The 26,446-nt window shown below is 39.4% G+C and overlaps 1 protein-coding gene across 2 annotated transcripts in view; it reads left to right on the top strand.

Annotated features, from left to right (window-relative positions):
• The window catches only part of VPS13A (vacuolar protein sorting 13 homolog A), a 283,684-nt gene that overhangs the window by 114,284 nt on the left and 142,954 nt on the right, over positions 1-26,446 (top strand). For both annotated transcript variants that reach the window (XM_054032764.1, XM_054032765.1), the window contains exons 24-39: positions 4,203-4,287; positions 5,933-6,105; positions 7,691-7,847; positions 8,708-8,787; positions 8,977-9,036; positions 9,134-9,287; positions 10,361-10,477; positions 10,564-10,667; positions 11,161-11,328; positions 12,030-12,334; positions 13,100-13,247; positions 14,284-14,434; positions 15,356-15,480; positions 19,037-19,206; positions 21,200-21,420; positions 21,866-22,098. In XM_054032764.1, the coding sequence (XP_053888739.1) occupies positions 4,203-4,287; positions 5,933-6,105; positions 7,691-7,847; positions 8,708-8,787; positions 8,977-9,036; positions 9,134-9,287; positions 10,361-10,477; positions 10,564-10,667; positions 11,161-11,328; positions 12,030-12,334; positions 13,100-13,247; positions 14,284-14,434; positions 15,356-15,480; positions 19,037-19,206; positions 21,200-21,420; positions 21,866-22,098 (2,451 nt within the window). The remainder of the gene's footprint in view (positions 1-4,202; positions 4,288-5,932; positions 6,106-7,690; positions 7,848-8,707; positions 8,788-8,976; positions 9,037-9,133; positions 9,288-10,360; positions 10,478-10,563; positions 10,668-11,160; positions 11,329-12,029; positions 12,335-13,099; positions 13,248-14,283; positions 14,435-15,355; positions 15,481-19,036; positions 19,207-21,199; positions 21,421-21,865; positions 22,099-26,446) is intronic.

Here is a 26,446-nt window from a genome sequence, read left to right as displayed (position 1 = left end):
ATGACTATGGTATAAAAATCTATGTAGACTAGAATAGAAATGTACATCTCCAATCAAAAACTCCACCAGCATCTGCTGCCTCCTACATTCTCCAGTACTGTGAAGAAGTCTGAGGAGGACCATCTGTTCCTTGTAGTCTCTGAAGCTAACGGGGAGTGATCAAAGGGAGATGAGGAAGCTTTCTAGTATGTGCTTTCTTCCACTCCCTCCTCCCCCTTGCTTGTGGGGGAGCCTCCAGCCCCTGCCCTGCCTTCTGGTTTCCTCCAGCCCTGTGAAGATAGAGCTTCCAGGTCCAGCTGTCCTCTTCCTACCTCTATCCAGGTCCATCTTTTCCATCCTCTCTGTCTCTTGAATCTGTGAAATAGAGCTTCCAGCCCTTTTTTGCATACCTCCCATTGTCATCTTATAGCACTTGGGGGAGCTTCTATTAGCTGTTGCTTCCACCTGATTTGTGGGGCCTTGCTTTGCCCCATTTCTCTCTTCTTAAATTGTAATACCCTAAGGCAGAGTGTCACAAACATTTTTTTGCTGACCCTCTCTTTGGAGACTGATGTCCCATGAGCATGCGCCCCCCGCAACCCCCATACTAAGAAACAGTATTTTTGCATAGAACAAAAGGATTTCATTTTCTTGGCTAACAAAACATATTGCTTAGACAGAAAGCAACATAAATAGCACAGCACCACAGTCCTTCTACTGGGTAAACGTCAACACAAAACAATGGTTTTCAACCTGTGCTCTGTGAACCACTGGTGGTCCTCAGACTATGTTTAAGATTTCCAAAGGGGTCTGTACCTCCATTTGAAATTTTTTAGAGGTCCACAGATGAAAAAGATTGAAAACCTCTGACATAAAAGAACACTTAATGACTTGTATTTGTCTCAGTGAGTAGGAGAAATGTGTTTGCTGGCACGATTTATGAAATCTCTGATTTTGAAGAGTTTCAGTTGCAAACCAGTCTTTACATTCAACTGGCGCCCCCCCCCCTCTCTCTCTCTGTGTATATATATATCTAGAAAAGCGTACTTCAGATAGATATCTTGAGGCAAAATGAATAAGTATTTTGCGTTGGGGGCAGTTTGAGGAATTCTTTTTAAACTGAGAGGAAGAACTAATCAAGAGGTGTGCTTTAAATTCTCTCTCAAAACAGAGTTATCAGCGAAGTCAATCAAATTCTCTTTTAGACTCATGCCAGTCTTGACCTTTGGTATGAAATCCTCTGAAAACAGCTTTCAAACCCAGGTGAAATCCTGCAATTCATTTCTCTCTCTTTTGGGAAAATGTTTGCTGAACTGTGTGCAAAGCTGAGACAAATATTCAAAGATGAATTACATACTTAACTTCTAGAACATTTCACAGTCCATAATGACAGTAGACAATATCGGGAACATAGTTACATTGTCTTGCAGCATATAAATACTCCCTCCATAGCAAAAGATATTGGCAAACCTCTGTACATTTTTGTGGATAAAGAAACTGTTCAGTTCTTATCTTTCAATGAAAGGTTAAGTTCATTGAGCTTGTCAAATGTTAGCCACATAGCCCAATAAAACCTGGAATTGTTGGTCATGGAAGTAATGGTGAAATGGTGTTTCAGAGTTTCTCAAAAACATACGACGCTCCTTCCTGAGTTTCCAGATTCTTGCCAGAAATTTATTATGTGACAACAATCTAACTTCTGTATGAAGCACAAGTTTCTGGTGCAACAATCCTATTTCTTCACATAGCACTGAGGAGAGGCATAAGTTTGGTGGTCAAGCTTTTATGAAGTTCACAACTTTGACAGCAGTGATCAGTACATCTGAGATTTGCTTTTGGGATTGCATTCAAGGCTAGTGCCTCTCTGAGCAACTGTATGGTGCAACAGCTATCATCTGAGCAACAAGTTCACTGTTGCATCAGTCATGACTTTTGCCCCATCCATACAAATCTTGACACAATGATTCTACTAAATGTTTTTATCCGTCGTGTATTTTGAACATTTTGAACAACTCCTTGCCGTAGTTCTTGTTGGGACAGAATGGCAAAATAAAGTCTCTTTTGATCTGAGATGAGTAGATGTCTCTTATGAAAACCATCATTTGTGCTGCATTGGCAAAGTCAGTGCTCTCGTCAACTTGTAGTGTGAAAAAAGGGCTTTGACGATCTGCTCCTTGACATCTCCTGCCATCTCAGCAATTCTGCAGCTAACTTTGTTTTCAGATACTAGCGTGAGACTGTTGGTCAGCAATCTTCTTCCCCCATATTATCGATGCCATTTCAATTGCTGCTGGCAGCACATGACTGACCAATCAAATGGGACTTTCCACTTCTTGCTGTTTGACATGAGAGCATCAGATGCTTAAAGTGCTTTGGCAGGGGTAGCACAGTGTTCTTTGATTTATCTGTCCTTTCAGCTGAAAGAGCTTTTGTTTTTAAACAAACAAACAAAAAAATCTTGTGGTTTTATCTTTGAGGGCATGATGTTTGGTCTCCAAATGGCACTTTAGTTTTCTTGGTTTCATGCTAATCTGAGGAAGAACTGCAGCACAAACAACACATTGCAGTTGAGAACTATGTGAACCCCAAGTCCAAGCAGGAAGGATATTTCCTATTTTTCTTTTTCCTGGCTCTATTTATTCCTTCCCCAGGATCAGCATGGTCAAATTTTCACTTCACAAAACATTCCATTCACTCACAAGTATCGAACACCAAAACAATTGATCTCCACTGAGTAGAAAGAACATCTGAGTGAAACCTCACACTTACATCAGCTATATATAGCATGTGGGAGTTAGAAGGTGCTGACTTGGCATGAGCACATTGGTCAGTGAAGTTTTGGTACTATGCTCTGGTAATCTTGTGATTTGAGGGACAAAACCCATGTGTAATGGCAGCAACAGGATCTTTCTGAAGGAGAATTTTTATTTTATCAACAGTATTTTGAAGAAACAAGAAAAAATTCTTAGTATGGCCCTTATTTTCTCTTATTATTTTAATTTAAAAATCTGGAAAAATTGGTAAAAACCAAAAATTAAATGCAGCTGGTGGCAGTGCTCAAAGGCATCTGGGGATGGGGTGGGCTCCCTTATTACTTTTTAGGGGCTACTTCACTTCTCCTTATGTGGCTAACAGCAGGGCCAAGAGATGCAGAGAAAGAAGAATCTAAGGGGTAGTGGTAGGTATAAGGGGTGCTGTGGTGGGTACAAAAGAGGAAATTATGGTGAGGAGGCGAGGTGGAAGGCGAGGGGTAATGGGTAGGGGAGATGGGGGAGTTAGGAGTAGTGCAGGAGAGACAGGTGGAGGGGAGGCCGGGGCAAAAGACGGGGAGTTACACAGTAGGAGCAGGCAAGAAGCGTTAGGGGTTGGGAAGGAGGCAGGAGCTGGGTTCGAGGATGAGGTGCCCAGTACCCAGGGAGATTGGGGGTGCTCACCGTGTGGAACTTAAAGAAGCCTTCAGCTCCCTGCAGCATTTGGTTTTTCTTGGCTGCTGGGACCCAGGTCCTGCCCATCTCGCTCCCCACAGTGCTGTGCTGAAGGGCTGGGGTCAGGAGGAGAGCATAAGGCTGTACCCCTGAGTATTGGCCCCCTGCCAGACAGCGCCCCCTATTGACCCTGGCCCTTCAGCATGGCCCCATCTACTTCTCCTACTTCACTTACTTCACCAGGCTCTTTCTGGCAGGGAAAGAGTACAGCACTCTGTGCTCTTGGGCTGCGCTGAAGGGCTGGAATCAGGAGGGGGCCCTGTCTGGTAGGGGGCTCAGTACTCCTTGTGTTCAGCCTTCCACTCCCCACTTGCAGAGTCTCTGCCGGCCTTCCCACCAGAGAAGAGTAACTGCCAGTTGGTGGCTGCTGCAGCTGTAGCGGTGAGGGAGTGAGACAGGCAGGGAGCCTGGTCCTGGCAGCCAGGACTGCCCACACAGAGTCCCATCCACTTCCCTTGCTGGACAGAGACTCATGCTGACCCCCGCCCTTTGTGACCCACCAGGTCTTCATGCCTGTCCCAGGAGGGCATGTCCACATTTTGAAAACTTCTGATTTAAAATGGTATTTTTAACAGGTAATTAAAAATCACGATACAAAAATGTTTTCTTTCTCGTTAATATAAAGTCTTAAAATATAAACTAATTAGTTGTCTGAAATAGCTGTAGTCAGTCAAAACGGAAAGAATTGAATGAAAATATTTTTAAATTAGGTTTTTTTCATGTTGTCTTCTGTTTCAGATTGCACTAACTCCTCTGCTTGCAACGCCACAAATTTCACAAAATGTACTTCCTCTTTTGGAACTTCATTCATTAACTGAGTCAGGTAAAGATAAGCTATTTTAGAACACATTTTCTTAAATAGGTACTATAATATGTCAATAAAAATTATTAAATTAAGTGGAGTATTAAGAATACAAAGATGGTGAAAAGTAAACATAAAAAACTACAATATTCTAATGTGGCATTGTGGAGCAAAGTTAGTACTTTGGGGCTCAGACTCTTAAGTTCATGTTGAGCATAAAGATATGATCAAGCTTCTGAGTATGTATCATTTTCTTCCCCAATTGGAAGATTCGGGTGATGTGGGGAGAACTGTTGTGTTGTTTAATGTTTCTCACATACTAAAAATCATAACTATTTCATTGTATGTTTACTAACAAACAGGAATGGTGATACTTCTTTTGCTGTCTGTTTCCTTTTTTATGCTTTGAATATGCTGGATGGTAGTATGTTCAAGTGTGAGAGGGTTTAATTTACCTTTTACTTTCTTTTAAAATCTTTGTGCAAAATTTGTTTTAATGGTCAGAATTTTTTCACGAGACTGCATAAATTAATAATTAATAACAAGTTCAAAATTTACAGTATGTTTATAAGTAGCCATTTGGAAGCTTGTGTGCAGCAGAGTTTTGGCTTTTTGAAAAGAGCATTCTCACAAAGGAGCACATTTGGGGCAGGGCAAGAAGGAGATGTTCATGCCAAAAAAAAAAAAAAAAAATCCAGTATTTTATATGTTTTTGCTGCTGCTGAAAATACGCTTGCTTAAGGCTTCCTCATTCTAGCTCATGATTTTTTTCTGAATGATACTGCAATGAAATAATAAGGATCAAATAGAAGATGTGCTATGAGAGACAAATCACTTTTGAATACATATGTTTATAATGCGGTTATAAAATCCCATAGATTTATCGATTACATTTAAAAAGTTTAGTTACATAGGTTAATGTTTATTTCTAGTATTAAAGACCTCCTTAAACATAAAAGATCAATATCAAAATATCTGACCATTTTTGCTTACTTTTACATGTAATATATATGATTATTTAAAAGAAATTAGAGAAAAATATAATTCTCTTCTTTTTTTAATTTACACTGAGAGCTCTCAGTGCAGAGTGTAGTTCACTTCCCCAGTTGTTTGAGAGTTATTCACATAGCAACAATGGAGAGTAAAACATTTTTTAAAAATTACAAAAGATGAGAGAGAGAGAGAGACAGACCGACCGACCAACCAAAGGCAGATGTATCTGTAACCACTTTTAACTAATTAAAAAAAAAAAAAGACTAGATTTCAAATAGATATATTTCTGATTTTACTTGTATTACATTGTATGTGGAGCTGTTTAATTATTTATTATTTTAATAGTTGCTTGTGCATTATTTTAATTTCATTCCGTTTTGCTCCATATGGTGCATATAGACCTTCTGTCACATACATATCTTCTCTATATATCACACATTCACTCTTGCCAAGAAATGGCATCTCCAAAATACACTCATTCAAAGAACCCTTTAAAAGCTTTAACCTTATCATTGATTATTATCTAGTAAATAATTAGATACAATCTTACCATACTCATGTGTAATTATTTATAGATGATATTTCAAATAAATTCTGTACTATATTGCAAAATAAGTGTTGGTATGAAATTTAAATATTCACGAAGTGATCATTAATAGAACTTTAAACTTAGAATCGGAAGAAGAATTTTATGATGCCCCCACCAGTCCTGTGGAGGAGATGCCATTTTTTGAAGCATCTTCTGGCTCTCTGACCAGAGTTAACAGTGTCAGAAGAAAAAGGTTACAGAAGCAAGAATCTTTGAAGAATATGACAGAATTCCAGCTAAGATTTGAAATATCTGAGGTAATGTCACTTTTTTCTTTCTCCTAAATATATTCTAGTCTACCTGTAGCATCTCTACAACCTGGTTCATGTATGTTGCTTACTTGAATCCACCTATGTTCAAATCCTCATTAATGCCATTGTTGCCTCTTGCTTTGATGGCTGCAGCTCTTCTGTGGCCTCCAAGTCCCAACTCTCCAAAGTCTAACATGTGCAGGATGCAGCTCCCTGCCTTCTTGTCTGCATCAAGAAGTACATTCCTTTACTCTATTCTCAAACACCTCCACTATCTTTCCATTCATTTCATTTTTGAGTTTACTTTTACCCTATCCTTTCTTTAAAAACAAAACTATGTTCTTGTTCCCTTTTACCTCCCAGCTTTGTCTCTCACTATCCAAAACTTTGCATGGTCAGTGGGAGAGCCGTCTCTGTACTCCTTCCATCTGGAACAGCCTTTCTGCCATTAATGCTCCATCTTATAACAGTTACCTTAAAATCTAGCAGTATTCATTTTGCTAGCTATCTTTGGTTTCTCTTGGCCTCTGTTATTGGTCTCATGACTAAATATTTGGCATATTCACTGCAGGTTGGTTTTTTTTTTCATTATTTTTCCCTATAATTTATACCATATGCTATGCACTGTCTTTTTAATTCTGTAAAGCTATTTCAGGTTAGTGCTTGTATGAAAGACATTATACGAAATAAGGATTTAATGAGTTGTCTTGTGCTCTCATGCAGAACACTTGGCTCATAAAATCCTGAAAATAATTATTTTTGTTTGGATTATGGTAATACCTTCAATATGGTAGGTCCTCTCCAGACGCAAGATGCAGCCCCTCTCCCACAAAGTTGACAGACTAAGAATAAGTGTAATTCTGAAAGTCTTATCCATACATAAAATCTAATACTTTCTATATTTGAAATTAGCTTATAACGGGGGTCTTAAACTATTTCATAATGTAGATTACGTTGATAGAGGAGTTCCTTTCCCATTCATTGGCTTTAGTACTTGAGGGGAGCTCCTGTTTGCTCCTACATATGAAGTAGAGGAGGCTCTAGTAGAGAGAGAGAGAGATTTGGTCTCCTTGTTTCGATTGTTCTCTTTGAAGTGAAGAACCTGAAGACCTGTAGAAGCAGCTGGAAACAAGGAATGCCTGTGCCATGAGACCACCCTGGTTCTCCATTGAATGCGGCTGTGTGACTAGTTCAGGACTGTGGTCTTAAATGATGTTTGGACAGAGGGACAGATCCTCAGCCAATGTAAATCAGCATAGCTCATTTGAAATCAATAGAGCTATACTAGATTACATAAACTGAGAATCTGGCTCTGAATGAGATTAACTTTCTTGAATAGTTTGTAGAGCTGCTTTTAAGAATGAAGTTTTATTTCGTACACATTCTTGTTTTGCTGGTTTGTTTTATAGAAATAGCAACATCTAGTGTTAGTTTTAATACTGAAAGGATATTCTTCGGAGTTTTTTCAAGGAACATTTTCTGTCTAAAATTATATTTGAATTGGATATTCATTGAATACGAACTCTGATGAAACTGTACTTTGTGTGTCACCACTATCACATTATGCCTTACTATGTTGTTTTTTCCTCAGGTCTTAATTCAGTTGTGTCGTCTTGCTGATGGTACTGAAAAGCCTGTGCTGCAGCTAGAAGTTGTAGGATTAGGCACTGAACTTAAATTCAGAACATTTGATATGGCTGCAAATGCTTTTCTTAGAGAAGTCTGTTTACTGTGTCCAGAGTATATGGGTAAGAATGTACATGATGCTCTAAAACTGATTCGCAAACCTACAGTAGTACGGTGAAAAGTTCATTCCAGGAAGTCTTTTGGGCTTCCTTATGTCAGCTAAAGTTCCAGGATCCATTCCTTAAAAATTAATAACTTATTTAAATGAGAGTGGGAGAGAGAAACCAATTATTCATGGATAGTATTTCTTTTATTTTACCCCTTTTGATACCAGGAAAAGTGCATCATCCATAAAATCCCCTGTTCTTGGGCCACATGGGACATGTCATCACTTCCATGATCCTGTTTTTTTTTCTTTTTTATTATTACAATCATCCTGTCCCACAAGACACATGATTGTAACCACCATGGGAATCACCTGTGTATCTCCAGCAATTGGATTTTATTTCATCAATAAGACTGTACCAGCATGCACTCTCGTTGCCTTGTTGTGTGTGTGTAATATTTTAGGTTTTCATTTAAAAAAAATATTTTTGCCCTAATGATTGCAAAGGAAATCTCACAAATCATGAACTAGTGTTCTTGAAATTGCCTCCTGAATAAAATCCAGCTCAGAGCTGTATACTGCTTTGGTTCATTGCAGTGGGGAGCTAACTATGCTTCGCAATGATCACAATCCAAATGTCAACATTAATTGTTTTGCTGCTGATCATTTTAGCAGAAACATTCAGTATTCTGGGGTTGTGGGTGAGTCTCTGCTGATCCTACGCTACAGTGACAGTGATAGTCTGCTTTATAATCCCATATTCATTTGCATAACTGATTATAAAACACTTGTATATTAAGTTTTAATTATTTGCATTTTCTTGAAAAAGATAAGTGTAAACCAAGCTATTTTAACATTAATTTTTTTTAAAAAAAGATGATAAAGACAAACCTGTTTACATCATTACAACATTGGATAATACAGAGGACGATCTTCTTACACTGGAATATGTAAAGGTAAGAAAACAATAAAGCTACCTTTAGAAATGTGATTTCCTTAGTCTTTCTGGTGACTTTCTTTAAAATTCAGTTTGTGTATATGGTATCTAAAAAGTCAAATGCATGGAGCTGTAGTAGGTTTTGCAGTAAACTTTCTGTATGAAGTTTGCAGATTTTTATTTTAATTATTTTTTTCTGGGGTAATAGGCTGATATTAATGGACCAGAGTTGAAAACTGCTTACAAGAATGTTCTGCAGCTGTTAAAGGTACGACTATCATTTGTTTTGAGGTTTATGTGGTGTTCTTATTTTGGAAAAACCTTTTTGGAAAATATGTTCCTGCTAAAAATACCCTTTTTTCTAGGTGAATTTCTCCTCTCTAGATGTTCATTTGCATAATGAAGCACTTCTGAATGCCATGAATTACCTAAATAATCTTCTACCAAAACAAGAGACTAAAATAACAGAAGAGGTAGTCGAGGAAAAAGAAGAGAAAAAGGATGTTCTTAAGAAATTAAGTAAGTTGTTTTTTGTCTTGGTTCCCCCAGCTTCCTTTTGCTTTGCCCTTCATCCCCAAGCCTCCACCACATGTGACATGTGACAGTATCCTTCGTTTCATAAGAGGGGAGAAGTTCTTGATGACAGAGAAAATGTTAACTGTTGGACGATGGAGAAGTAGAGAGCCCTTCAGGCTGTTATATTACTGAAAATGAAGGAAAGGAAGAATAACCATTGAAATCAAACTTTTTTCACTCCACTGGTCACTAGCACTTATGAAAAAGAGCATGAGAAGAGCAGAAATGGATTGTGTTCAGGCAGAATGCTGTGTAAGAATGTTAACTATTAGTTTTATGCATCTTTGTGGATCCAGGCACTCAATACAAGGGATATACTAGGGGCCTCAACCAGTTCTTTCTTACTGTGTCAGTGGTTAGTACAGACACCCTCATTCAACCTTTTCAGAGTTGTTGGGCATAGGCTGATTAATGTCAGTTTGATCCCATATGTAAATTGGAACCTGTCTGGCTGTTGGTTGTTCTGCACCTGTTTTACAGTTTAATTGGATCCCTGTTCCGGTTTGATTTATGCCCACCTGTTCAAACCTGTATCGGATCCCTAATGCTGGATGTTGTGTGCAGATTTTAAATGCTGACCATGGACTAGTATGCCGTTCCACATGCACTTAATGTATTGTGGTGTGATTTGAGGCTTCCCTATATACACTGTAGATTCCTGGATGCCATTTTTGCTCTTGGAGCCATTGGTAGTTGGTATAATGCTCTAAGTTATGCCGGGGCATTGGCCAGGTACAGAGTAGGCTAGGGATAAGAGGAGCACAAAGGCCACTTTTCACACCCATTTTCCTCACCTCTTGGAATTGCATTTGGTTTTCCTTTTGAAGCTGCACTTTGTTCCCTCTGTACAAAGAAAAGGATCAATATGTGTTTGTTTATTTTTTAAAAATTAAATAAAGATACAAACTGAGCCTACAACTAAACTTGAATGGGTAATATGTGTCTATCATCACTATGATCTAGGTATTAGCATAATACAAACAATAATATTAGTGTTGGTTTCAATTCTCTCACAGCATCAAAAAAATCCAAGTATGAGGATGTCATAGACCTTCATGTCTGTGCAGATTTATCCTGTTTGCGGGTTTTTATTAGAGAACAAAAACGCAGAATATCTGAAATTCACATAGAAGGTAAGAGTGAAAGTTTGAACATGTAGTTACAAAATACTAACAGATATCAGTACATTTTTTTACGTGGCATTTTGGGGTTTTTTTAGGTCTTGATTGCCAAGTGATCATGAGGAAAGCAGCAACTGAAGTGTTTGCAAAATTAAAGAACATAATTATTATGGATTCTGATGAGATGGCATGGTATAAAAAGGTACGAATTCTCATATATGCCATTGATTTCTGCTGCCTGGTGGACAGACACTAATTCTAGCTTAATTATTGGAGTCTGCCATCTAGCAGTATTTTCTCTATTGCTCTGTGTGGGTGCTGGAATCATTGTTCCCACTAAGAGGTATGTATCTGATTGTCCAAGAACCTAAATGTCAGTCCCCCTACAACTCTGTGACTGCTGTATTAAAAAAAACAACAGCTTTCTGTGACTCATACACTAAGCTGGCCTTTATGGCTTCTTACTATACTGATTTCAGTGAGCTGATTTACACCTGCTGAGATTATAGTCCAATATTTAAAATTCTCCCATGGATTTTCAAACTCAGTATTTGTAAAATTCTTTAAGATCCATAGATAAAAGGCACCCTGGAAGTATGAAGTATTACTTATTTTTGTAATAGGCTGTAGTAAAATTATTTAATGAACTTTTTCCGGGTTAGGTTTGAATTAATTACCCTTTTCTCTGTTTTAAGGCTCTTTATATCACAGGAAAAGAAGTCTTCAGTTTTAAAATGATGTCATACGTGGATGCTACAGATGGTGCTGCCTATACAAATATGAATATTGTGGACAGCCAGGTTTATTTAACTGTTGGTTGCATTCAAGTAGTTTTTGTCAACAAGTTTGTTTCAACTATTTTGGTAAGTCAGATCTTTGTCTTGCCTCCCACTCCACCCCAGCTTCTTTTAGACATGTAGGTAGTTGTGTCCAACTGGAAGTGGAAGAGGCTCTTTCAATTTCCAAACAATAACCAGAAGCTTGTATAAAAATAAGGGAGCTCATATATATATATAAATTGAAAGAGTTTTTTCTTCCAAAATTACAAAATTCCAACTCCTCCACATTCGCATGCTGGAACTAAAAAGCTAAAACTGCAATGCTTCTATAAATCTGCAATTATTATTATTCATCATTACTCTCACGCTTCTTTTTATGGTACATGACCAGATTTTAAACTCACATACACAGTTTCCTGTCACATGACATTGGAGTATAAAACAATCAGAATGAATGCCTCTTTCATACAATTTGCCAAAGCCAACGAGTATGCACAAACTTGGAATAGGTTACATGTAATTCCTCAGAATCATGATGGAAGGTCTTTAGTGTTGGGACTACATCTTTAATATACAGTATAGAAATAATTGTACACATATATTTCATTTCTAGTGAAATTACTCTATACAAGAATCTCTATAGGCAAATTAGGTGAGTGTGTGATATTGCCACACATAATATAGCATTTGGGATGGAATTGTAAAGGGTAATTAATTATTAATAAATGTAATATTCCCATGATTAATAGCATCAGATGTAATGACAGTTTCTAATTATTTTCTAGGCTTTTATAAATAACTTCCAAGCTGCTAAGGAAGCTATTACCGAGGCAACTGTTCAAGCAGCAGAGAAAGCAGCTACAGGTGTAAAAGAACTGGCACAACGGAGTTCCCGAATGGCACTGGATATTAATATTAAAGCACCTGTAATCATAGTGCCACAGTCAGCAGACTCTACTAATGTCCTTGTTGCTGATTTTGGTCTAATTACTGTAAAGAATCAGTTCTCTGTTAAAACAAAGGCACAATGTAGCCTTCCACCTGTTATTGACTCTATGACCGTGAAGCTGAGTGAACTAAAACTATACAGGTAACCTAATATGTATGTATGTTTTTTTTAAAGTCCATTTAATTCTTCTGAAATATCTCATATTGACAATTCTGGAAAGCGAAGTGCTTTTATCTAAAGAACAGGTTTATGCTTATCACTTACATAGCATCATTAATGTACATGACACTCTACAAATAAATCACAAACAGAAATGTTTGTGAGAAAATAATTAAGGTTGTTGTTTAAGGAAAATATCCACCTACACCAGCAGTTTTCAGCAGAGAGCAGAAAGCTCTGCGGGCTGCACCATCGCCCAGCGTGGCAGAGTTGGGGTCTGGTCGGGGCTGCTGGCCTGCCTCGCAGGGTTGGAGATCCGGGGCAGCCACCCGGTGGGGGTCCGGGATGTGTCAGGTCGCCCCCGCATGGCAAGGGTTCAAGGCGGGCAGCCCGACGGCCCCACGCAGCAGGGGTTGAGGTCTGGGCTGCCGCTACCCTGCCACTCAGCTCCTGCAGCCCAGGTAACACGTTGTGGGCTGCATATGCAGCCCACAATGATAAATAAGTTGAGAACCACTGACCTACACAAACCCTTCAATAGAAGGAAATATCCAATTAGGGTATCCTTGTTGAGCATACCTTAATCCTCACACAGAATTCACTGCTTACAGGGACAGGTTCTATTCCTCTCCATATAGAAACTATTCAAAAGGGTATGGCAAATGTAAAAATGTTTCATAGTTGTGTTCTTCAAATTATTAAGTGAAGGATATTGAGTTATGAACATAATTTTATTTCTATCCACAGAACACATTTTGAGAGAGGTTCATTACAAAGTGAAATACAGCTGTTGCAGCCACTAAATTTGGAAGTTATTGTTGAACGAAATTTAGCTGCTGCCTGGTATAGCGAAGTGCCTGATATTAAAATACTTGGACGACTTAAGCCTATGAATGTAAGTGTCCAGTACTGGAAATGACTCAAAAATATTTGTGGGAAACTAATGAATTTTACTGCCCACAAAAGCAAAACTTCTTGACTTGGTTATAATTTGATTCAGAGAGGTATAGGAGGAGTGGATTTTCACTGATAAGGGCTGAAAAAGGAGGGGACCAGAGTGATAAGTGCTTTTTCAAGCACTGGGCTAGGAGAATGTGAAATGCAGTCAGACATTATTTCTCCTTTATTATTATAATAATGTAGCTCACTCCTGACCTGCAATATCCTTGATTTACCTGTGTATTGGGTATTTTGTACACCCTTTCAGGTATGGTTTGAAACAAGTTCATGTATTCTTTTTCAGAACCTATTCATATGGGTTTGAACCTATGTTAATTAAAAATCGGGATTGAACAAATGTGTGTTTTCCACAGTGTACTCTCATTAAGACTATATGGGAAAGGTTTGAGTTCTACATTTGTACAAATATGTTGGTTTGCCAGGCTTAGAAACGAGACTAATGACTTCATGTTGGAAACTATTATGTGACTAGCCCCATGTGACAACTTTCAACAAATATGATTCATGCTGTAAATGCATCTGCTAACAGATGTATACCCACATATAGCAAATAGTTCATACCCAGCTACCTAGCTTTTAATTAAAAGTTTGCATAGCTGAACTAAATAATATGTGAACCATTGCGGGTGTGCATATACAGGCTGAATTCTAGCCAAAGCTAATTTTAAGTACATAGAAGGCTTTATACAAATGTTTTTCATGGTTCTAGTCTTCTGAGCAAAGACAAATGTGCTAATAGCAGCATAAAGAGTCATTACCAACTAATAAATAAATCTCCTACTTTGTTAGTAAATACTTCTTTTGAGAACAAATTTTGGAGAGGAGAATGTTTGAGAAATGGACTGCAAGGGAGTAAGAAATTTTGCCTTTTAGTTGCAATATGTTTTTTTAAAAGTGAGTGATATTGATATATTCAGAGTAAAATAAAGTTTATTCTTCAAAGTTAGCCTTTTTTAAAAATTATTTTTAAGCTCATTCTCAGTCAGGAAGACTTAACCACTATATTGAGGACATTGAATGAAAATTTAGGGGACAGTTCTGGTGCTCCACCTTCTTTACCAGAACCGAAAGATACAAGTAGCAACTGCAGCGATGCCCTCAGTACTTCCCAGAAATCTGCAGGTATGTTATTTAAACTTAAGCAACAATCCAGAAGCATTATATGGTATTATCAGGTTAACTCTTCCAGTGGATTTACAAGGATGTCTCCTTTAGCTGTGTTTAAATTGTATGTTTATATACCAGGTCCTTGTTTAAATTTTTTTATCTGGATATATTAAGAATGAATTAAAATGGATGTAGGGTTAGAAAAAAGACAAATAACCTTCTGGGTAGATCTTGTGACATTAGAGTGTTTTACTATAAAAGTTATATAGTGTCCAGTTGTATTGACAATTTAAGAATCTGCATAAGACATTCAATAATCTGTCAGTTAGAGTCGGTATTGTTTATGGAGAGTACTTTGCTTTTTGGTATCAGTTATTTCCCTCTATTTATGATCTTTTCTTTCTATTACTATTTTAAAACTGTTTATCCCTCAGAATCACAGTATAGCAGGATCACTGAAAATCTTTATTTTTACCACCAGAGCTGCTGTAGGGCTCATTGTGCAATACAGTGTATGGACACGTAATAATAAAGTCATTCTCTGGAAAAACATACAGTCTAAATAAGTAGAACAGACAAAAGCACAAAGTAAAAAAGATAGGCCCTGTTAATTACCCTCATCCAGCACCCCTGCTCATATATGAGATTGTATAAACCTCCCAATGCATGGCACGTAATCCTAAATAGTGTTAACAGGAATTAAGCATGTGTGTTTTTCCTTGTTGTGGAATTCTGATAGTTAGAATGATGTTTTTATGTAATTTTTAGTTTAAAATAAGACTTTGTTATACAGAAGAATGGTTTTAGTAAAGTCAGATTATCTTTGGGGTGAAGTGAGGAGGATGTAGTCATATGAAGTCTACTATGCATTAAGGAATGTGTAATTTTCCGTTTTGCTGTCAGTTTTAGTGCTAACGTGTCTTTCATTTTTAAAAGGAATAACTATGGTAACAACTGCTGTGGTGGAATTGCGTTCACCTGTTAAAGTTAAAACAACTCTAAAACTGGACTTTCTATTCGACTCTCTCACTTTGGTATTGTATAGTCCAAATTCTAAACAGGTAAACAAAACGTCATGTTATCAAAGAAAACAAATCTGTAATCTTACTGAAAATGCTGGCAACTCTGAACAGGAAAATGTTGTAAATTAGAGGATATTACACAGGAATAGATCAAGGGCAGTAGTTATGAACTGTAGTCACAGATTTATTATACGTGCCATGAGATTGTCTTTAACCAGCTACATCACTTCACGATACTACAGAAAACTGAATAGGGAAACTAAATATCTCTGAAGCTTATAGTGTGATTTGACTCTCATTTTCCAGGAAATTTAACCTTGGATAAAACAAAGTATGAAACTACAGATGGTTTTGCTTTGTTTTTGATGAAATTGTGGAGGTGGGTTGAAAATTGGGGTTGTAATATTGAAGCTAGCTTCAATCTTAATGTGATCTCAAAATCATCCTACTTGTCATCTAAACCGCTTAGAAGGTTTAATTGGGCATGTTTTCTTGGGAGTTTCTGCTTACATTTTGTCATGAGTTTAACTCTTGATAAGTTAACCGGTCCTGTCCCTATCCTTTTAGAACAGAGATTCTCAAACTGTGGTCCGTGGACCACTGTGGTCCGCAAGCTCCATTCAGGTGGTCTGCAGATAGCTCCCTCTAAGGTGTGTGCCTGGGTGGCTGCACACGAGAGAATGAAGGGCCACCCACCTAATTAGTGGAGTCGTGCTGACTTGGCTCCACTAATTAGATGCCTGGACCCTGGAGAATACTCACATGTAAGGTGAGGTGATCGCCTTGGAGGGATTAGGTGGGAGGGGGCAGTGGGGTGAGAAGAAGTTGGGGGGAATTTGGGACATGCAAGGCTGCAGTGGCCAGAGAAAGAGGCAACTTTCCCCAGCTCCACGGCTGCTGCTGCCAGGGGGAGACCCCCCTCCTTTCCAGCCCCAGCTCAGGGGCTGTCGCAGCGGGGGAGAGAGGGCACATCCATCGCATTAGAAAGGTAAGACTACTGATATTAAAATATGAGTTGTGTGCTTTTATTTGTAAAACAAAAAATGTTTATTATTATTAAGGTTTTTTTTTTATATAGCGCTTTTATTTAGAGTGCTTTACAATAGTTATCTAATGGTACAAACAACATTTTGAAAGATCATTAAGTGGTCCACCGAGACCCGCAGCAATTTTCAAGTGGTCCGCGAAGGTCTGCAAAAAAAAAAAAGTTTGAGAACCACTGTTTTAGAACATAATCATGTGTCTTAACCAACAACAGAAAAATTTGCACGTTAGTCTCTGTCATTAGACAATAGAGGCTGTGGTTTTACCAGGTTTCATACTTTCTCTTCAGAAACCTGTGTTAGCAATTTTGATAACTGTTGCAGACTATCCTTCTAAAACTACCTGATCATAGAATCATAGAAGATTAGGATTGGAAGAGACCTCAGGAGGTCATCTAGTCCAACCCCCTGCTCAAAGCAGGACCAACACCAACTAAATCATCCCAGCCAGGGCTTTGTCAAGCCGGGCCTTAAAAACCTCTAAGGATGGAGATTCCACCACCTCCCTAGGTAACCCATTCCAGTGCTTCACCACCCTCCTGGTGAAATAGTTTTTCCTAATATCCAATCTAGACCTCCCCCACTGCAACTTGAGACCATTGCTCCTTGTTCTGTCATCTGCCACCACTGAGAACATTCTTTTTGGAATACCCCTTCAGGTAGTTGAAGGCCGCTATCAAATCCGCCCTCACTCTTCTCTTCTGCAGACTAAACAAGCCCAGTTACCTCAGCCTCTCCTCGTAAGTCATATGCCCCAGCCTCTTAGTCATTTTCGTTGCCCTCCACTGGCCTCTCTCCAATTTGTCCACATCCTATCTGTAGTGGGGGGCCCAAAACTGGATGTAGTACTCCAGATGTGGCCTCACCAGTGCCGAATAGAGGGGAATAATCACTTCCCTCAATTTGCTGGCAGTGCTCCTACTAAAGCAACCCAATATGCCATTACCCTTCTTGGCAACAAGGGCACACTGCTGACTCTCATCCATCTTCTCATCCACTGTAATCCCAGGGTCCTTTTCTGCAGAACTGCTGCTTAGGCAGTCGGTCCCCAACCTGTAGCGGTGCATGGGATTCTTCTGTCCTAAGTGCTGGACTCTGCACTTGTCCTTGATGAACCTCATCAGATTTCTTTTGGCCCAATCCGCCAATTTGTCTAGGTCACTCTGGACCCTATCCCTACCCTCTAGTGTATCTACCTCTACTCCCAGCTTAGTGTCATCTGCAAACTTGCTGAGGGTGCAATCCATCCCATCATTCAGATCATTAATAAAGATGTTGAACAAAACCCACACCAGGACCAACCCCTTGATACCGGCTGCCAACTAGATATCAAGCCGTTGATCACTACCCATTGAGCCCGACAATCTAGCCAGCTTTCTATCCACCTTATAGTCCAATCCATACTTTTTTAACTTTCTGGTAAGAATACTGTGGGATACCGTATCAAAAGCTTTGCTAAAGTCAATACATATCACGTCCACCACTTTCCCCATATCCACAGAGCCAGTTGTCTCCTCATAGAAGGCAATCAGGTTGGTCAGGCATGACTTGTCCCAGTGGGATGACAGCTGGAAAACCTGGTTCCTACATCTTTCTCTATGCAGTCCATGGTGGTGTTTTGGAAAGGCAAAGTGGCTGGATTGTGCTGCACTCCAGCTGTGTCCAATGTGTGGTCTATAGAGAACTGTTTCCAGCTGGTGCAAATTAGAGCAGCCCCCAACCCTCAGCTGCTCTATTCTGAGTTTAGCCAGAGGATCAAGGAGCTTTAACTAGTTGTTGATTCTCAGACCACAGCTACACTGCAGGATAACTATAGCACCATAGCTATAAGAGCATAACCCGAGGGAGTAGACATGGTCTGCGCAATAGGAGTGATTTTTCCTTTGCTGTAGGAACACCACCTTCCTGAGTAGCTATAGCTGTGTAGATGGAAGCATTCTTCCATTGACTTAGCTATGTCTACATTGGGAGTTGGGTCAGCATAGCTATAGTCAGGGATGTGAATTTTTCACAGTCCTGAGTGCCACAGCTATGTCAACCTAAATTGTAAATGTAGGCCAGGCCTCAGCTTCTCCTCTTCTTCCTATCCTCTTGGTGGCTGTGTGGAAATGGAAAGGTAAAAGTTTTATTTAAAAAAAATGCACTCTAGTCAAAATTAATAAAATGAGTTTACATTTATTTCAAGTTTTAAAATGAATAAGAAGCTTTCAATAACTGATGACTTGAAACCTAGTCAAAGTGATGCTTTTAAAAAATCTGCTTTCCTGTGTAAATTGGCATGCCCATTAGTGGCACCTGCTTATTGTAATGCACTGAAGGTAATACTTAGCCTTTGTGGAGCTATCTCTGTATATCTAATTGATTTAATGGTGGTACAGTGTTTTGATTTAATTATACATTTCCTTTTTTAATCTTACATTTAATATGATTACAATTAAAACCTTTGCTAGTCAGATTGATTCAAACCATGCTTCAAGTATAGTAGTGAACAAATCTAGAAAAATGCTTTCTCTTTTTTATGTTGTTTAAGTTATGTTTCCTTTTTAAAACAGGTTTCTGCTTTGGATCAAAGAGATGATCATTTGAAACTTGCAGAGTTTAAATTGGTCTTGATATCAGCTGCTGCCAAAATGTTATCAGATGGTTCAATGAATGCTTCAGTCAAGTTAGCAAACTGCACATTAGATGATAAACGACTGACAGTCCAGAAGACCACTCCAAGGTGTTAATTTTGCATAAAAGATTAAATTGTTGTTCATCAGTGGTTGTTGGCTAGTCCTAGGGCTGCTAACACTACCTACAAGTTGCTATTTGAGTTTGTTAAATTACCTGTCTTATAAATACAGTTTGGAAAGTAACTAAAATTTGTGTGTATGCACAGATTGGGTCATATATTCTGCATGCTACTTGCTCTTTCTTACAGATATTACCTGGGGCCTATCAATATTGGTGGGATAATACTAATAGTCTTTTCAGCTTGGAAAAAATGTCATCTTTTACAAGACAATAGATAAGATATACGGAGAGAATTGTGCCTATATATGTCAGTAGGAATTTTTTTTTTCAGTGCAGCAATAAAATATATATATCACTTAAGCGAACATTAAAATGCAGCTGAAAGAGGACATACTCAGTAATTCATCTGCAGATTTCATCATGGTTTCTCTGGTGTCTTGTTTATTATATTTTTAGATACTATTTAAAAGGATTTGAAACATGAAACACTACATTTAAAATCGTCACAGTAAAACCCCTTAAGATTTGTACATTAGCACAGTTTTAATATTGATCATTAGCACAGTTTTAATATTTCAAGTGTTATCTTGATGTGTGTTTACCTTTTCAAGTAATTGGTCTGTTAGGCATCCATCACTATAGCATGAATACTGTGCCTAACATTGTATGAAGGTGTGTTAATGAACAGTAACACATACACCTCTACCTCAATATAACGCTGTCCTCGGGAGCCAAAAAATCTTACCGCGTTATAGGTGAAACCGTGATGTATCAAACTTGCTTTGATCCGCCGGAGCGCGCAGCCCCGCCGTCCCCCCACCCCACTCCCCCGCCGGAGTGCTGCTTTACCACGTTATATCCGAATTAGTGTTATATCGGGGTAGAGGTGTACTGTATGTTTTATTAGTTGGTAGCATTCATAACATTAGTGTCAATTTAGTTTAGAACCTACACAATCTTATGTAATACATAACATAGAACTTTGATTTTTTGAATAATATTAGATTTTATGAACTATTCATATTTACAAAAAATATAGTATTAAAGTCATGGGAGAACATAAAAACATTGAACTTTGTCATATTCTGAATGCTATATTAACAAATTCACAAAGCCACTGTTCTGGAATTAAGTGGCCATCAAGGATATCTATGTTTTTTTGCGGTGGCCATCAAGGATATCTATGTTCTTTAGCCTCTAGCAACAAGGAGGCTGAGTTAACTATTCTGTTTTTCATGTTTCACCTCTGTAACTTTCTTCTATCTTTTTTGAATGGTAAAGTGAGGTCCTACTCAGAAAGCTGCAAATGGCACCTGGTGCTCAATGTTATATTTTAGTTATAAATTGAGAACCTTTAGGCTATAAGTATAAAGTTGAATTTTTCTATCTGTTGTTCCTACAGAGCAGAGTTTTCCTTTTCATGCATCATCAGCATTAATAAAGATTGTTTGGAACAAATTTTACTCTTTTACACCAGTGCAGCACCAGTATCTTCAAAATATGCCCACAATGGCATCTGTGTGTATCCATTGCTACCTAGGGATTTGAATAGATATAACTAATTAGAACTTAGATAGTTCTGCTAATGTATCAGAAAGACTGGACTCCAGCACACTCTTAGGTTATTGCCTTTTCATTGCCAACAAGAACACCGCAGTAAAAACTTAGTCACCAAAGCCAGTATTTATGATTGACTGTCCAAGAAGAGCAGATCTGCTGAGTAAGAAAGTGCAGTTTCTTAAAGTTGCTTTTTAGAGTTGTGTGTTATTTTAACATCATTTTTTGGTTAATGCTTATATTGGTGGGTTTTCGAATTTTTTTAAAAAGTGGTTCTTTTTTTTAAAAAAAGGAACTTTTGCTAATGTCATATTCTAGACAGAATGAGAACTCTCCTTGAGTATGAGAATGAATTGTTCATATTAGAGGCCTGGTCTGCTTTTGAAAGTGTCTTATTGTACACTGTCTTAATTGTCTTTCAGAATGGTGGAAATGAAACATGGATCTGAAAAGAAGGACATGGTGGATGTAAGCTACAAGCAGGGGAGAGATGGCACTGTTCTGGACACAATTGTTCAAGACTTATATCTCTGTGCGAGCATGGAATTTCTACTTACTGTTGCAGATATATTCTTAAAGGCTAGTGCAGAAAGTGCTGCTGCACAGAGGAATATCAAGCAAACTTTAGCTGTAAAGGAGCAAGGTTGGTAACCTTTTTTTATATATAAGTTTCTAACTTTAGCATAGAACCATAATACTAAGTTTAGGCTGCTTCCCGGTTTGGCTCCCCTGTCTTAAAAAGTCTCCCTTCTTCAGTGTGTCAAACAACCTCAGTCTTACCATTCAATTCCAGTCTAACAACTTATTTTTCTGCTAGTCTTCCATGGTTGAGTATTCTCTTGTGCATAATTACCAAACACATGCCAACTACCATCAGTGGATATGTTTTGCTTTGTTATCTATGTGTTAGTTGAAATAGATGTTTACTGACGATTCAAATGGAATCCTTTCAAGCATACTTAGTGACTTTTTACTCAACAACAAATGGAAATACAGTATATATGTAAACATAGATATCAGTATAGTTATAGTAATTTCTTGGTGTGTTCAAACAATAGGTTTAACTTAAATGGTTTGTTTTTTTTCAGCATCTATGCAACCGGTATCTTCAATGGAAATGAACATTATTGTTAAAAATCCAGAGATAGTGTTTGTGGCTGATTTAACAAGAAGTGATGCTCCTGCATTGGTGGTTACAACGCAGTGTGAGATCTTTATTAAGAACAGCCCTCAAATGTATAAAATGACAGCTGCTGTTAAAGATATACAAATGAGAGCCTGCCCCTTTCTTGCAGAAAAGAGAAAAGGGAACATCACTACAGTGAGTTTTCCTTTTAAATATAATCTGAGTATCTGCAAATTACAATATAATTGGTATTGTAAATCCTGTTCTTTGACTAATATATATAAAATAGCTAATCTGAGTTTGTGGATTTAATGTTTAAAAAGTTGGTGAAAAATTATTCTTGAGTGAATAGCCATCTGGCAGTCTCTGGCTATGCTACAGCATTTTATACTGTTAGTATGTTTGTTTTCTCTGAGTTAGTGGAGGGATCACAAACCCTCTGGGTTAATTTTAAATGTTTTTCAGAAGAACAGCTGCTAGTGTTTACTGCTAAGCTTTTAATTTTTTTTTTTTTTGAGAATGGCTGTTCTTTGTTCTTCTACAGCGTTCGTGATTGTATGATTCCAATTTGTGGCTTTTGGGGGTTTTTCATAACTAAAAATTGTGAGTCTAAGGGAAGAAAATGTTATAGTTCCGATATAATCTAAGCATATAGATAACATGTTTCTGGGAATGCACTATTAACACTGTCTCAGCTTTCAAGGCTTTTTGATTAATTTAGAACATTTTTGGTGTGTGAATTTTTCTGAGACGACACAGTGTGAGAAAAAGGGACGTCAGTCTCCAGTTTTTTTCCAATGAGAATATAGACTGCCAGTGGTACAATTTAAATATCTTCTTTGTGTTAAGATCCACAGATGTTTTACAATGGCACTTCGGCCTGCTTGCAGCTTGGAGACAGAACCAGGCCTGTCAGTGATTGAGAGCAGGGGAATGTTCTCCCCCTGAAGATCTGTTCATTTTTTTTCTTCCTCTGCAGAAGTTAGTGGCTCAGCCAGCCCTCCTAACTGCAGAGCTTTTCTGAGGGAAATTCCAAATTTTGTATCAAATGTTTAAATTAATATTTAGGCTCAATAATGTATGTCTAATTCCCAGTCAGGTGGCATGCTGCATTTGCCTTTTGGGGAGGTATTTGCAGTGGTTCCACTCCCTCTTTGAGGTATTTGCAGTAGCTGGTACCTTTTCAAGTTTCAGGGAGTGAGCAAAGACAAGAAAAGCCAGAGACAAAAGGAGAGGCCTGTGTCTCCTGCTTCCCGCTCTCCCTCTAGATTGTCTTGTGGAAGAGCTAGACTGGCTCTGTAGGTAGAGTGCAGTTTCCTTCACAGTCCAAAGGGCAGCATACCAGATTGGGGGGAGGGGTCATGCCTGAGTCCCTGTGGCCCACATAATCAGTGATGCCTCCAGCTCAGCTGCCACCTCCACTTCCCCAAAGGTCCCAGATTGAGAGCACTGGATACAGCATGGACACTGCCAGCTCCAGAGAGTGTTGTAAGAAGCCTTCGGGCCCAGCTTCCTCCTCCTACCGCCACCTCTATGGCCTGGTCTACGCTGGGGGGGGGAGGGGGAATCGATCTAAGATACTCAACTTCAGCTACGAGAATAGCGTAGCTGAAGTCGACATATCTTAGATCGACTTAGAATCACTTACTTCGCGTCCCCAGTCGACTCTGCTTCTGCCTCTCGCCGTGGTGGAATTCCGGCGTCAATGGCAGAGTGATCTATCCGCGTCTAGTGTAGACGCGGATAAATCGATCCCCAATAGATCGATCACTACCGCCAGTCTGGTGGGTAGTGTAGACGTACCCTATAATAGCCTCCTCAAGAATCCCTACTCATCCTGGACTGAGACCTTCAGGAGAAACACAGAACTGTCTGGTCCATATACATCCCATGCAGTAGAGAGGGGTGTTGCTTCTTGGGAACCCATCCTTGAGCCTCAGGCTTCTACCTTCCTTGAGAGAGCCAAAAGGGGCCTCTGTGTGGGAGGAGAGACAAATAAACCCAACCTCCTTCAGTATGTCTACATTGCAAAATAAAACCCCATAGCAGCAAGTTTGATCCCATGTCTGTAGACTCTAGTTTGCTGGTCTCGTGCTGTGGCACTAAAAATAGAATTGTAGACTCCCGCTTAGGCTGGATCTATGGATCTGAATCCTGGCAAGGGGGTGGGTCTCACAGCCTGAGCTCCAGCCCTAGTTGAAACATCTACAAATTTATTTTAGCACCGTAGCATGAGTCTGAGTCTGTAGACCTAGGGTCTAAGTTTCACAACTGCATTTGTGTGTGTGTGTGTGTGTGCAGTTTAGACGTATCTTTTGAGAACAAGGGAAATAGCCATTTGAAATGTTTTGGAGCAATCTCTGAGCCCAATTTCACTTCCTGCTGAAGCAAGATTCTTCTTTGAGTGGTTGCAGATGTGTGTTCCACTCAGGTGCATGCTCGCCCAATGCACCGAAGTCGAAGCAGTAACTGTTGGGGTGGCACTTGTGCCCTCTAGCGCTTCCCGTGGCTATATAAAGGCTATGCTACCCCTGAACTGCTTCAATTCCACCCGCATCTCGAGTCAGAGCATTCAGTGTGGTGTCTCACCTTGCGCTCTTTATCACAGTATTTATGCGCTTTTTCTGTAAGTAGGTAAGTTTAGTAATACCTTAGGGTTTAGTTTAGATTAGTGTAGTTAGTAACATTTTAGCCAAAGCTGATGCATTTTCTGGGTTTTAAACATTTAACCATCATGTGAAGTTGCTAGCCCTACTAGTGATCCCCCACATCTGAAGTTTATTGCGCCTAAGGAAAGGCGCACCATCTGTAAGTTATTTAAGAGAAGGTGACGAGGAACTTGTGTTTGAAAACGCACCTTATGGAGACGGGGCCTGCTTAGGAACCACCAGAGATTCAGACTTTCCAGAGAGTGCCTGAGCTGATACAGATGGGGACTTCACATCCGATCTCCTTTCCTTCTCCCAGAAGGAAGAAGGATCGTTCCCCTTCCCACAAAACAGACTGGGGCTGCTCCAGAGTCTAAAGCGATTCCTTCTACCTGTTTAACAGGAGTGCAGACTGGCACTGAGAGTCTTCCAGTATGTGGGATAGAACTGGCATTTTCTGCTATCTAGTACCGGTGCCTCATCAATGAGACTCCATACTATCAACTCTGATACTGTCCTGGGGGTTTCTGTTTAGTCTGGTACCAAAAACTGTGATCTCCAAATCATCGATGAATCAGGCACCAGTATATTTGTTGTGGCGAGTCAGGAACAGACAGGCATTTGCTCAAGAACACTAGACAATGGTGGCTTTGTCTTCTGTATCCTTGGCACCTCTTGGCTTGATGGCTGACTTGTCCACACCACCTCAGACCCAGGGCCCTGGGGTACAGTCAGCTTCCTGATTGGTACTGGAGGACTGCCAGTGCAAATGCTGTCTTTGGTACCAACAACAGTTCCAACAGAGTCTACATCTTCAGTTCCAATGCCTGCTTTGGTACCGAGTTTGAGTATGATGCCTTTACTGGTTCTCAAAGTGTCTTCGACTGTACCGTCATCAGATCTAATAAGGCCGGCATGTTGGACTGTAGATGGTGCAGGTTGTTTATTGGCTTCACCTGGAGTGGCTCCTCCATTACCGCCAGACTACTTGGAAGGGTCTTCAGGTTCAAGTGTAGAAATGTCTCCTTCACCTTCACGGTACTGTTGTTGGAAATTGTCAGGACCCGGGCATCAGCATCGGTGATGGGATCATTACGGCTCCTGTAATAGGGATGAATCTCCCTGGCTTAGCTCCTACTGGCCACCAATGCTATGCCTCTGTGCAGAGTAGCCTCTTTGAAATCCCTGGGATTATTTAGCAAGGTCTCAATCATCTGCTCATTCTAGGGCTAGATTAACTGTTCCTCCAATGGTCTCTCTGCCTGGGTCACCTGTGCTATAGCCACACGTCAAGGGGGTTCTCTCTAACCAGGTACAACTTGATCCTGTGGTACAGTCAAATGTACTACCATAAAAGAGTCCAGTAATTCTGCTTCCCTCTTCTTCCTCTTCATCAGATGATCCTATACTGCCTGTGTTCTCTTCTACAGTACCAAGGGATTTAAAATCATATCAGGACCTTTTGAGACAAACAGCATTGTCATTGGGTGTTCAGGCTGGGTGTGTTCAGGAGGACATCCCTAAGTTAGTGATGTTCTTCAATTCTCAGTTCCTGGGAGACTTGCTTTTCCTCTAAATGAAGCAATATTGGAGCCTGAAAAATCCGCGTGCAATACCCCCAGCATCTATAATACCGAGAGCTAAACATAGCAACAAAAGTTATGTTTCCATGCAAGGTTTTGGGTGTTTTTTCTCGCATCACCTCACAGTACATAAGAACATACAAATGGCCATACTGGGTCGGACCAAAGGTCCATCTAGCCCAGTATCCTGTCTTTCAACGGTGGCCAATGCCAGGTGCCCCAGAGGAAATGAACAGAACAGGTAATCATCAAGTTTCCTGATTCTGACTGCAGCAAATGAGAGACGAACAGACCATAAAGGACTTACTGTTT

Source organism: Malaclemys terrapin, chromosome 6, assembly GCF_027887155.1.
Source record: "Malaclemys terrapin pileata isolate rMalTer1 chromosome 6, rMalTer1.hap1, whole genome shotgun sequence".
In the NCBI taxonomy this organism is placed as follows: Eukaryota; Metazoa; Chordata; order Testudines; family Emydidae; genus Malaclemys; species Malaclemys terrapin.
Note: the sequence above shows the minus strand (reverse complement) of the source record. Positions and strands in the feature narration are given on the sequence as shown.